Genomic DNA, 13,293 nt, shown 5'->3' with positions numbered 1-13,293 from the left:
CATACTGGGAGCACTGGGACTGCACTGGGAGCTCTGGGGGGAGTCACGGGTTCATACTGGGAGCACTGGGACCACACTGGGAACGGTCTATGCTGGTCCATACTGGGATCAGTGGTTCATACTGGGGTCACTGGCCCGTACTGGGATGCCTGGTGCGCACTGGCCCGTACTCTATCTCCCATTATCCCCTCGCCGGAAGTGGGTCCGGTTTCCGGCTTGAGTGGTGGTTGCCCCACCGCCTGCTGGCATCATGGCGCAGCTGGGGTTGCCGGGGGAGGAGGCGCAGGTCGGGTGGGACGGGGACACCCTGGGGACACACCTTAAAGCCCTGGTCCTCGTCCTGTCACTGCAGGCCTTGGTACACAGTCTCTCCTCGACTGTCCCATGAGCCTCCTTTTTATGTTGGATCCCTGCAATAAGGTCTCCCTGGAGCCTTCCCTTCTCTGTGCTGAACACCCCCAACTCTCTCAGCTTTTCTCCATGAGAGGTGTTCCAGCTTTCACAGCATGTTTGTGGCCCTCCTCTACACACACGCTAACAGGTCCGTGTCTGTCCTGTGCTTGGCACCCCTGAGCTGGACGCTGTTCTCCAGCTGGGGTCTCACCACAGCAGCGTAGAGGAGGAGAATCCCCTCCCTCCACCTGCTGGCCACGCTTCTTCTCATGCAGCCCAGGATGTGCTTGGCTTTCTGGGCTGCCAGCGCACGTGTCCAGCTCATGGTCAGTTACTCCAGCCCCAGCATCCTCACGCCCTTCTCTGCAGGGCTGCTCTCAATCCCTTCGTCAACACCCTCCATGAGTCTCCTGCACTGCTCACAGCTTCATGGGATGCTCTTCCAGCAGCTGCCAGGGTGACTGGAGTCCCCCAGTAGATCTCAGCCTCTGAGTGTGGTGCTGCCTGGAGGTGAAGTAAGAACGCTTCGTCAAAAGGCTCCTCTTGCTCGGGTGGCCTGTAGCAAACCCCAGCCGTGAGGATTCCAGCTGCACAAGGGTGCTCAGCTCCTCCTCTTTGTTCCCCAGGCTGCGTGCGTTGGTACAGAGGCACTTCAGCTGGGCCACTGACCATGACAACTTCTTTAGAGAAACACACCCCAAATCCTATGAAGCATTTCACAGCCGTTTCCCTGTGGGTTCCGAACACACCAGCAGCCCCTGGCCCTTCTCTCTTCCTAAAAACTCCATCCCTTTCCCGGTCAATCCAGTCTGACATGCAACTGGCCTCTTTTACACCGTGTTCTGCCTCCCCCCTCTTGGTTCCTCCCTGCTCCCCCTTCCGCTGCGTGTCCCTCAGGGCTTTGCACAGTTCTATTCATTCCCGCATCCCTCCCAGACCAGGCTCCCTCTGACTCACAACGTTCTCATTTCAAACGGCCACTTGATCTTCCTGGAGGTGCCACCTGGACTTTCTTGATGGCCCACCAATTCCTGTGACTGGCAAAAGTTCTTTCTTGCCATGGACTCCATGGTTCTTTTCTCAAGTTTGTGGCTCAGTGCACTCTGCTTCTGCTTTCCCCTTTTTTCTCCCCGTTTCCCCATTAACAAGGTCCCCGCGCAGATGACCTTGCTGGAATAAACACTCCCCCTCTCACACGCCTCCATCCCTCAGCGTGACTGACCACCTTTGGTTCCCATCGCTGCCTCCCTGAGCCTTTGCCCTCAGGTTTGGGGCCCTGCACCTCCTTCTTGATGGCCACTCGGCCTGGCAGCTGCCCCGCCCACCAGCCTCCGGCGGAAGTCCCGCCCCCTCTCCTCTACCAGGCCTCTGCTCTCTTCTGATTGGCTGCCAGCACCGGCCACCCCGGCTGGGTAGACCCGGAAGTGCATGGGACCTGGAAGGCCCTTCCCTACACGCACGGGGGCCGCCATTGTGGTTTGTCCGCCATTTTATGCCGAGATGCCGCCATTCCCTGGCAGGGAGCTGCCATTTGGTTAAAGATCACACAGCTCCGTGATTGGCTAACAGCCATTTCCTGACACCGTCACACCCGCGTGTTCTCAGGCAGCCCCTGGGATGGGCCGCCTGCCTCGTTTGGATATAAAAATAGAATATTTATAGACAATATAATCATATATTGTATATATCTATGAAAGGAAGTGTATAATTCTAGTCATGAATTTAGGTTTTTTAATAATACACACATTATTTTTATATATATACTTATGTATATATGTATAGATTTCTACATAGGTAAACATTAATAAACATATAGAAATTAAATTAATAATCTTTGTTTCTAAAGTTTGCATAACTATAAATTTGAATTGGAGCTATAATTTTGAATTGAATAAATCCTTCTTCAATAAGATTTAGTGTAGTGAAGAATTAGAGTTTAAATGTGAACGGAAGCAGAAGGCAAAGGCCGGGTGGGGGTCCCCCACTTTACCAGGCTGCAGAACAAGCCCTGACAGGGTGGGCTGGGGGGAATTCAAGAGGGCGGAGGGGTGCCCGAAAGGTGGTGGGGCACGGACACGCTGGAACATGCCCAGGGGCTACGGCCCCCTTCTAGGAGGGGTGAGCAAGTGACGGAGAGGGGGGTCAGTACTGGCTTGGGTCCCCCCAAAAGACGAGCACGCAGCAAATAGGTTGGTATGTGCTTGTGAGGAGCTGCTGCCTGAGTAGCCAACAGGCCAAGAGGAGGCTTCTGGTCTGTGTAGGAGCTTGTGAGGAGTCGTATCTCAGAGGTGAGCAGACAGCAAGCAGGGGGAGATGTGGGGGTCAGGTCTCTGGTGCCTGAGTAGCTGATAGAGCAGGAGCAAGGCCAGGGCTCCTGTAGGGGCTGGTGAGGTCACTGGTGCTGGTGTAGCTGATAGGAGACACGTGGCTCGGGCTTGTCCTTGTGATGTCTCTCTTGGCTGAATAGCTGATAAGGCAGGCCCAGGTGCACAGCTCGTGTAGGTGCCTGTGAGGTCACTGCAGCCTGAGTCCCTCACTGGCAAGTACGTGGCAAACGGGCAGATACGCACTTGTGAGGTCCCGCTGAGCTGACAGGCCATGAGCTGACCCACGGCTCGTGTAGGTTTGGTGAGATCCTTCATGTCCGGACACCTGACGGGCCAGGAGCAGGCCCACGCCCTGTGTCTGTGCTTATGAGGTCGCTCACGCCTGAGTAGCCAGTGGGCCAGGAACAGGCCTAGGGATTGTGTAGGTGCCTGGAGGTCACTGGTGCCTGCACAGACGACAGGCCAGGAGCTGTCATCTGGCTTGTGGATGTCTCTGCGATGTCACTGGTGCCTGAGGAGCCCAGGAGAAACATGTCTTGTGTTGGGTGTTTTGAGGTCCCCGGTGCCTGAGAAGCGGGCAGGCCAGGACTAAGCCCCCATCTTGTGTAGGTGTTTGCAAGGTCACCTGTGACCGCTCAGCTGACAGGCCAGGAAGAGGCCCATGGGTTGTGTAGGAGCTGGTGAAGTCACTGCTGCCCGCGTACCTGGTAGGGCAGGAGCAGGAACATGGGTGGTGTAGGGTGTTGTGGTGTCGCAGGTGCCCAAGTAGATGACAGGTTGGGAGCCAAGCAGTAGTTTATGTAGGTGTTTGTGAGGTCATTGGTGTCTGAATACCTGATAGGCCAGGAGCAGGAACGTGGCTTGTGAATGTCGCTCTTGTGATTTCAGCGCTGCCTGTGTAGCTTTTGGGCAAGGAGCAGGCATATGGCTTGTGTGGCTGCTTCTGATGCCATTACAATAATACTTGGACCCCACCCCAATATGGCTTTTTGGAAGAACCATCGTCATCAGAAGCCTGTACACAACACACACACACGTGTGACAGCGGGACTCCTGAGCACGCAGCAGCAGCAGCAGGAGGGTGTGAGGTCATGGTCACTGTAACCCCTGAGCACACGGTGGTGGCAGCAGGAGGGACGTGAGGTCACTGTCGGTACCACTCATGAGCACACGGCAGCAGAAGTAGGAGAGTGTGAGGTCACCATCAGTATAACCAATGAACACACAGCTTTGGCAGTAGGAAGGGTGTGAGGTCACGTCACTGATGTCACCCCGTGCCCGTGGGGCTCGGTGCAGAGCGGCCGTGTGCATGACAGGGACATGACAGTGGATGGGAGCTGCCCGTCCCCGTGTCTGTGAGGCCGAAGGAGCAGCCCCTGCGGCCCTGTCTGGAGCAGTCGGGGTGCGGGTGGCTCGGGGGCACCCCAGGGATGTTCCTGGGCACGGCGCCAGGAGGAAACCACAGACTTCCTGCCCGGGCGCTGCGAGGGGAGCGGGGGGAGCGCGGCGAGGCCACGTGGGCTGTGGTTTGTGCACCTGCAGGCTCCAGCTCCCGCTCCGCCCGCGGGGAATAACGGCCCCTGGGTGACACACTGAGAGTCAGGGACACGTCTGAGCCTCTGGGCTGTCTGTCTGCTGCCAGGGCAGGGACATGATCCAGCTCCGGCTCCTGCGAGGGACTCACTGTGGGGGTCTGCAGGGATGGACGGACAAGCCAACACTCCTGGGATGGAGCCCTTGCCCTGGATGAAGACCTCTCCCAGCTGCTGCTCCCAGCACAGTGAGGTCCGTAGCAGGGGCAGGGGCTGTTTCCTCCCCATCCTGACACAGACCCTGGTGCAGTCCCCGCTCCATGGTCACCACAGCTTGGGGGCAGCTGGACACTTGCCTCATGGCTTCTTGGATGAGCCCAGCGCAGGAGATGCTCAGTGCTTCCAGGCCCACAGCAGGGTGCAAGGGGTGACCGACCCAATTCCCCTGCACACCCAGCTTGTCCCATGATGATCCGCCACCACAGCGACCATGACACCGGCAGCGGGACATATATGTCCCTCATATATGGTCATGAACGGCGCTGGAGAAGTTCATTGGCGGGCTGGGCTGTGTCGGAGGGGAGATAGCTCCCGATAACGTCTAAAAAGGTGCTGCTGCTTCGATTGGCTCCTTCCGCAGCTGGGTCGGCATCTGCAGAGATATATCACCCTCCCATCATCGACGTCCCCCTGAGTCCCCAGGAGCTGTGACAGGGAGTGGGGAAGAGCAGGGCTGTGCCAGCAGGGCAGGAGGCTCAGGATGGGAATGGAGGGACTCCTGTCCCCTCGGGTGCTGTGGCTGCTCCTCTGGGTGCAGCTCTGCAGAGGTAAGTGCCGGCTCCCTTTTCCCACAGCCCAGGGCCATCGGGTACCAGTGGGGTCATCAAGAGCCCTTTGGGAAGAGGGTTTCTTTCCAAGTGTGGCTGAGATAAGGGTCAGAAGGAGCTCAGGTCTATGGACCCTGTGCCTTTGCCTGTGTCCATCTGGGTGGGAGGGGGTGTCTCCATGATGCTGTTAAGGGGTGCTGGGCTGGGGAGGAGCAGGTGCCCTGCGCACGGCCTGGCGATACAGGTTTTGGGTGGGCATGGGCAGGGGCCCTTTGAGGTGGGAGGAGGTGCTGAGGGCTGTGGGACAGAAAATGGCCGGGCAGGTCTGGAGTTAGCACCCCCAGCCTGCACAGCCCATGGGGAGTGGGGGGACACACACACATCCCCAGGGAGAGCTTGGAGGGGAGAGGGCTCCCATCCTGGTGCCTGTGACAGGCAGGGGGGACCCCAGACCTGCACTCTGGGACTCGGCGCTCTCCTGACCAGTCCCATCTCGGTGGTTGAAGGGGCTGCGGAGGTGAGGCTGGAGAATGGCGGTGGACGCTGTGCTGGGAGAGTGGAGGTGAAACACCAGGGCCAGTGGGGGACCGTGTGTGATGACTCCTGGGACACGAATGATGCTGCAGTGGTTTGTAAGCAGCTGGGCTGTGGGTCTGCTCATGAAGCTCCTAAGTACGGACATTTTGGGCCAGGATCTGGCTGCATTTGGATGGATGATGTTGAGTGTCACGGCACAGAGTCGGCCCTGTCTGACTGTAGACACAATGGATGGGGTCAAAGCGACTGTAATCATGGTGAGGATGCTGGAGTGACATGCTCAGGTAAGGAGCCAATCTCTTCCCCACCTTTGGGACTGGGACAGGAGAAGGGACCTGGCTGTGCCCTCAGGGAGCAATGAACGGCTGCCAGGGCAGGGTCCTGTGTTGCTGGTCACGCTGCCAAGCTGGGACTGTCATTGCCGGTGTCCCTGGTCCCTGAGGAAAGACCAGTGGGCTTCACCCACCACTGGGCCCCAAGATGGTTCATCCCACCCTCAGTTGGTGCCTGGGGCTGGGAGATGAATCCCCCTTTCTTTCTGAATCCCCCATCTTTCTTGTCCAATTCAGCCAGCACCTGTCTGGCAGTGCTGAGGGCTAGGTTCCCCTGTGCCAGAGGCACCGAGAGCTGCTCACGTGGCCACCCACAGCCCCAGAGAAGGGTGCAGAGTGGCCAGTGGCTTTTGGGTTGTGCCTCCTGGCAGACACAAGTCCCTCAACCAAAGCAAAGGGGTCGCTCCAAGGGAAAAAGCCCTGTCCTTGGGCAGAGGAGCAGGGTGTCCCTGGTATATCTGTGCCATCAGCACCCATTGGGAGCTGCTGGGAGGGTCGTGGGGCTCTTTGCCTGTGGCCACCTTGCAGGCCAGGTGGGACATGGGTATGTAACTGCCAGAGGGCTGTGGGAACTCACAGGGTTCTTTGGTTACTCCAGGATTTGTCCGGCTGGTTGGAGGGGACAATCCCTGCTCAGGACGAGTGGAGATCCATGATAGGAACAAGTGGAAAACTGTCTGTGACTCCGCCTTTGGTCCCAAAGCTGCCAACGTGGTCTGCAGAGAGTTGCAGTGTGGCACAGCCCTGTCTGTCCCCGGGGCAGTTCACTTTGGAGAAGGGGCTGGTCCCATGTGGGACAGAGAGCTGCAGTGTGTGGGGAATGAATCCCTTCTCAGCTCCTGCCCCACGGGGTCCCCCAGCGAGCAGCCCTGCACCCACGCGAATGCTGCCGGTGTCACCTGCACACGTAAGGACTCAGGGCAGGGTGTTAGCACCGGGGGTGTGCCGATGATGGGGGAGCAGGGATGGGACTGTGCTGTGATGGATGTGAGGACAGAAGGGGTGATCACAGAACCATAGAATGGTTTGGGTTGGAAGGGACCTTTCAATGTCATCTAGTCCAACTTGCCTGCAACCAGCAGGGACCTCTTCAACTAGATCAGGTTGCTCAGAGCCCCATTAGACCTGACCTTGAATGTTTGTCTGCAGCCCTAAAATGGTGCAGAAGGAGGAGAAAGGCAGGGTGTCCGTTTGCCCTCTACTCCACCACCCAAGGGAGAAAAGCACAAGTCTGCCCTGTCTCATCCTTCTCTGTCCCGAGTTCACAGGGTTCAGGCTGGTGAACGGCAGCATGGCGTGTGAGGGGAGGGTGGAGGTCCATGTGCAGGGTACCTGGGGCACCCTCTGTGCCTCCCGCTGGGACCTCTTGGACGCCCACGTTCTCTGCCGTCACCTCAACTGCGGGTTTGCTGAGTCCATTCCTAAAGGAGAGCATTTTGGGAGAGGAAGCGGCCCTGTCTGGAGAGACTCCTTCCACTGTGACGGGACTGAAGCCCACCTGGGAGAGTGCCCAGTGACTGCCCTGGGGGCCTCGCCGTGCTCCCATGAGAACGACGCTGCTGTCATATGCTCAGGTGAGTGCAGGAAAACACTCGGTTACTCTGTTTTCCTCTTAAATGCTCCCAAAGCAGGGGACCCTGTGGCAGTGCAAGGCTCTGGCTCAGAAGGTCCCCACAGAGGGCTGGCGGCAGGCAGGCGAGCTCCAAGGCCCTCCTGCAAGGGTGCCAGAGCCTGGAGACATGCTGCAGGCTGCCGGGCTCCCTGATGCCGCCAAGGGCTGGGGCATGGCTGCTCTCCCCAGGCCCAGCTCGCTTCGCATCCCTGCGGCTGGTGGGTGGAGGAAGCCCGTGCGACGGGCGAGTGGAGATCTTCCAGCACGGGACGTGGGGCAGAGTCCTGGATGAGCAGTGGGACGTGCAGGAGGCCAGCGTGGTGTGCCGGCAGCTGCAGTGCGGAGAGGCAGAGGCAGCCTACAACCCCCCGAAGGCTCAGAGAGGGACGGGTCCCGTGGGGCTGCGCGGGGTGCGGTGTGCAGGGCACGAGGCCAACCTGACCCTCTGCAACACCTCCCTGCCTGAGAGTGCGCTGGAAGCAGGGATTGCCGAGGACATGGGGGTGGTTTGCTGGGGTGAGTGGTGCTGCACGGCCCCCCCAGGCTCTGGGCTGGGTGGGCAGCCAGCCCTTGACGGCAGCCGGGGTTTCCTCCTGCTACAGGGAGCCGTCAGGTGCGGCTGGTGAACGGGCCTGGGCGCTGCGCGGGGAGAGTGGAGATCTACTACCAGGGCAGCTGGGGGAGCGTCTGCGATGACGGCTGGGACCTGTCTGATGCTGCCGTTGTTTGCCGCCAGCTGGGCTGCAGAGGGGCGCTGGAGGCGGTTGGCTCCGCTCGCTTCGGGGAAGGCTCCGCTCAGATCTGGCTGGAGAGCGTGAACTGCTCCGGGGCCGAAGCTGCTGTCTGGGACTGCCCGGCAGGGTCCTGGGGGCAGCACGACTGCGGGCACAAAGAGGACGCAGGAGTCGTCTGCTCAGGTGTGTGCCGGGAGCTGTGGTGGGAGCCCAGTGCCCAGGCAGGCCGGGACGAGGGGAGAGCCGGACACGGCCGAGGCTGTTCCTGGCCAGCTCTGAGCCCCTGACAAAGGCCATCGTGGGGACACCCATGCACAGGTGCCCTCAGTCCCACCGGGGGTCCCTGGGGAGCTCTGCTGTCCCTGACGGGCAGCAGGGAGGGCAGGGGTGTCTGTCCATCAGGGACATTTCTCTGTCCGTGGGTGCAAGGGGGACTTGCTGGACGTGCCTTTGCCTGTCTGAGGGCCTGGCGGGTGCAGGGGTGTCCCTGCTCCCCCAGCCCCAGCCCAGCCTGTTCCCCCTCGCTGCCTTTCCTCCCAGAGTTCATGGCCCTGAGGCTGGAGAACGGCACCAACTGCTCCGGGCGCCTGCAGGTTTTCTACAATGGGACGTGGGGGAGCGTTTGCTCCAACTCCATGACTCCTGAAACTGTGTCGCTGGCATGCAAGGAGCTGGGCTGCGGGGACAGAGGGTCCCTGGAAACACAACGGCCCTACGGCAGGCTGTCTGGCACGGCCTGGCTGGATCGTGTGGAGTGTGGGGAGAGAAACAGCTCCTTCTGGCAGTGTCCCTCCGCTCCCTGGCACCCGCAGTCATGCGATGACCTGCGAGAGGAGACCCACATCACCTGCAAGGGTAATTCTGAGCTAGCCGGGCACCAGCATCCCCTGCGTTCCTGCTCCTGGCTGGGCATGGTCAAATTCCTGGGCCTGCAGGGGCCTTTCGTTTCCAAGCCAGACGCTGCTGCTGCTGGTACCAAAAATGGGACTTCCTCTCCCGGAGCCCCACACATTCACCAGCGGTTGCCAGCCGGGCTCCCAGCTTCGCCTGGTTGAGGCAGAGGTTTCTCGAGGCAAGGTCCCAGAAGGGAACAGCCAGGGCTCTGAGGAGTGTCCCTTCCATGGACACCCTCCTGCTGCTCTGTGACCCAGGGTCCCTTTGGGGCTGAGCAGTCAGGGTCCCCCACGTTGCCGAGTGTGTGTCCCCCGAAGGACCAGGGTTCAGCTGCTGCCATGGGTGGGTGGCACGAGCTGAGCTGAGCCCCGCTCTCTGCTGCACGGCCTCCTGCAGCAGCCCCTTCACCACAGCGTTTCCCTCTGCAGGGAGTCAGGCAGAAACGCCCCCGGCCCCAATGGCTGCGTGCCCCAGCACCCCGAGCTGCACAGGTAGCTGCTCCTCTGCATGCCCCTCTCGCCTGGCAGGGCTCTGCCTGCTGTCCCGCGGCCCTGGGAGCTCTCTGCCTTCTCCAGACAGGGAGAAGATTCGTGCCGTGGGAGGGGAGAAGGGGTGCTCCGGCCGAGTGGAGGTGTGGCACCGCGGCTCCTGGGGGACGGTGTGTGACGACTCTTGGGACATGCGGGATGCCGAGGTGGCATGCAGGCAGCTGGGCTGTGGCCCTGCGGTGTCTGCCCTGGCCGAGGCTGCATTTGGGGAGGGGAGCGGCCCCATCTGGCTGGAGCAGGTGGAGTGCCGGGGGACAGAGCCATCTCTGCAGGACTGCTGGGCCCGGCCTGGGGACAGCGGTGCCTGCCGCCATAAGGAGGACGCGGCCGTGATCTGCTCAGGTGAGCGGCAGGGCTGGGACACCTCACAGGGAGCCCTGCGCTCCTTCCTGGCCATGCTCACCAGTCGTGCAGGAGGGGCGATTTGGGTGGGATGTGGCAGGGATGTCTGCACATGCACACGTGCGCACACACACACACACACGGTGTGTCAGAGAGGAGGCTCCCTGGTACCTGCACCCCCACCCTCTCAGCCCAGCTCTCCTTCTCCTCCTCTGCAGATGCACCCAGGACGGCAGCACCAACCCCTCCAGCAGGTAACCCGTCCTCCCCACCAGCACTGGGTCTTCTTGGGGCCAGGCTGTGACCCACAGCCGGGGGGAAGGGGCTCCTTGCTGGGCTGTGAAACTCCCAGGAGGAGGCACCGGGGTAGCGGTGGGGCGGGAGGCTGGGGAGGGCTGTCATTCACCCAGCCAGGTGGGAGCTTCCCCATCCCTCATCCCCTGAAACCCGGTATGTAATGGGGGTCAGGACTGGGGTGTGCCGGCCCCTCACCTCTCCCAGGCCTGGTGCTGCCCTTTCTGTGTTCCTGCCATGCAGATCCCACGCAGGGCCGTCTGACCGGCAGCGGGAGAGTCTCATTGCCCGTCATCATGTGCATCATCCTGGGAGCCCTTCTCTGCCTACTCCTGGCCCTCCTGGCCGGGCAAGTGCGAAGCTCCAGGGCTGGGCGCAGAGGTGGGTCCCTTCCCAGGGGAAGATGCCTGCTGGCAAGGCCAGGGGTGCCGTGGGGTGTCAGTGAGTGGGAGAGGCAGAGCTGGGGGGACAAGAGTGTGTGCTCTCTGCGGGATCCCATCCCCTCTCTGACCATCCCTGGGCCAGCCCTGCCTCTGTCCACAGGCTCTGAGAGAGCTCAGGAGCCCTTCCCTGAGGCTGTGTACGAGGAGATCGGTTCCAGCCCAGCATGGCAGAAGCAGGCAAGGTTCAGCGGCTCAGGTTGGTGTGCGTCCCTCGTTGAGGACACATCTACAGTGCTCTTTCCCCTGGCTGCCACCCAGGGTTGAGCCCTGCAGCCCCCTAACCCATGGTTCGTGGGGTTGTGGGGCTGTTGGATCTGTGTGGGGAGCACCCATGTCCTGGGCCCAGGAGAGAAGCTTTCTCCCCACCTGCTCTGCGCGTCCCATTTGGGGACAGCCCCTCTCTGCCTGCCCCTGCACCCTGGGGGACACCTGAGGGGTGAGGGAAGGGGCTGTCCCAGGGCAGCTCTGGCAGGCCCTTGGAGATGGGCTTTGTCCCAGGGCAGCAGGGTGAGTCCTGAGCCCTCGTCCCCGTGCAGCCGTGGCTCTGTGGGTCCCACGTCCCCAGCAGCACTGAGCACAAGCTGGGTCAGCACAGCGCACTCCCCTGACGCCCGCTGGGCCTCTCTCCAGGCTCCTATTCAGAGGGGTCCCTGAGCAAGCTGCAGCCCTACCCCGGGGACAGCGAGGAGGAGGATGGTCCGGGGTCAGCACCAGGTAATGGGGGGCAGGAAGGGGTGGATCTCCCCTCCCTGCAGACATGTGATGGACAGCAGTGTCACTGAGCGTCACCGTCAGAGCTCGGAGGACATGTGGTATCTCCTGTGGGGCTGCAAACACCAATGTCGGAGCCTCATCCCCTGCGCATCCTCCCATCCTCTGCTCTGCAGAACGCATCTTCTCACTGTCACCAGCTCTCCTCTCCTTTCAGACGTCCCTGTCCTGCCTGGAGGTGACTCAGCTGATGGCTATGATGATGCCAGGGAGGTTTCTGACCCTGGGGAGGATCCTTCCCCTTGGCAGGAAGACTGGGAAATGCCCAGGGTGGCAGAGGAAGGATCTGGACCCACGGATACCCCTGGAGGTGAGAGGGAAAGAAAGTGCTGCTGGTTCCTGGGGTGGCATCCCTGGTGATGGATGAATCACTGTCACACTGAGAGCCCAATGTGCTGGGGTGGGGGAACCTGCCCCAGGAGTTTTTCTTTGGGGGCACCATGGGTGGGAGAGGGAGCTGAACGTCTCAGGACTGGTGAGGAGAAGGGAGGAAGGTGATGTACAGCCCAGGAGAGGCACCCCATGGGGTGAACATGCAATGGCCTTCCTTGCTGTGGTCCCCGGAGCTGAGGGGGATGGCTGGTCCCTGTCCCCAGAGAGCACGGGCTATGACGATGCTGAAGAGGTGTCTGTGGCACATCCCCCTGAGGACACAGAGGCTGTGACACCGGAGCTCAGTGCACAACGGTCCCTGAGCCCCGGGCCAGGAGAGCCCATCCCTGCAGTGCAGCTGGGGGCAGCCAGGAGGGAGGAGAGGTCTGTGCAGCTGGGAGAGCCGTGAGCACCAGGGAACCCTCTCCCTTTTCCCACGGGCAGCAGAATCTGCCAGGGGTTTCCTCGATTTTGAGTCCCCTGTTTTTACACACAGGCCCCCATATTGGTTCTTATTAAAAGCCTTTGAGCCAGAGCTGTGCTTGCCTGCCCAGGTGCTTTAGTGTCTCCCCGAGGGTGGCTGGAGGAAACCAGAGCCCAAAGACATGGCGGTGGGGAAGGGGCATGTCTCAGGTGGGTGTGTGGTGCAGGGCAGTGAGCTGAGCTCAGGTCCAGCACAGCTCCAAAGAGGCAGCGCACACAGCCCTCCTCACCCCACAGCCAGACCCTGGCTGGGCAGGGCAGGCCCACAGTGCCTGCAGAGGACCAGAGGCTCCAGCTCCAGCCTTTCCATCATTTATCAACAATCTTGGTCAACAGGGGAGGTACCAGATGACTGGAGGGTGGCTAATGTGACGCCCATCTACAAGAAGGGTCAGAAGGAGGATCTGGGGAACTACAGGCCTGTCAGCCTGACCTCGGTACCAGGAAAGATCATGGAGAGGATCACCTTGAGTGAGCTCTCACGGCAAGCGCAGGGCAGCCAAGGGATCAGGGCCAGCCAGCAGGGGTTTAGGAAGAGGAGGTCCTGCTTAACAAACCTGATCTCTTTCTATGACCATGTGACCCTCCTTCTGGATGCGGGGAAGGCTGTGGACGTTGTCTATCTGGAGTTTGGCAAGGCCTTTGACACCGTCCCCCACAGCATTCTCCTGGAGAAGCTGGTGAATCATGGCATAGACAAGTGTACTCTTCGTTGGGTAAGAACCTGTCTGGATGGCCGTGCCCAGAGAGTTGTGATTAATGGGGTGAAATCCTCTTGGCGGCCGGTCACCAGTGGTGTCCCTCAGGGCTCAGTTTTGGGGGCAGTTTTGTTTAATATCTTTATCAATGATG

At 60.6% G+C, this 13,293-nt stretch overlaps 1 protein-coding gene across 1 annotated transcript in view; it reads left to right on the top strand.

Annotated features, from left to right (window-relative positions):
- Positions 1-5,843: 5,843 nt before the first annotated feature.
- LOC128903468 (deleted in malignant brain tumors 1 protein-like) overlaps positions 5,844-13,293 on the top strand; it is a 71,969-nt gene continuing 64,519 nt past the window's right edge. The window contains 6 exon segments of the mRNA XM_054187479.1: positions 5,844-5,873; positions 7,210-7,522; positions 7,756-8,076; positions 8,163-8,477; positions 8,835-9,149; positions 9,764-10,078. Of these exon segments, the coding sequence (XP_054043454.1) occupies positions 5,844-5,873; positions 7,210-7,522; positions 7,756-8,076; positions 8,163-8,477; positions 8,835-9,149; positions 9,764-10,078 (1,609 nt within the window).

Source organism: Rissa tridactyla, unplaced genomic scaffold (assembly GCF_028500815.1).
Source record: "Rissa tridactyla isolate bRisTri1 unplaced genomic scaffold, bRisTri1.patW.cur.20221130 scaffold_37, whole genome shotgun sequence".
NCBI lineage: Eukaryota > Metazoa > Chordata > Aves > Charadriiformes > Laridae > Rissa > Rissa tridactyla.
This window is presented reverse-complemented; position numbering and strand designations above follow the sequence as displayed.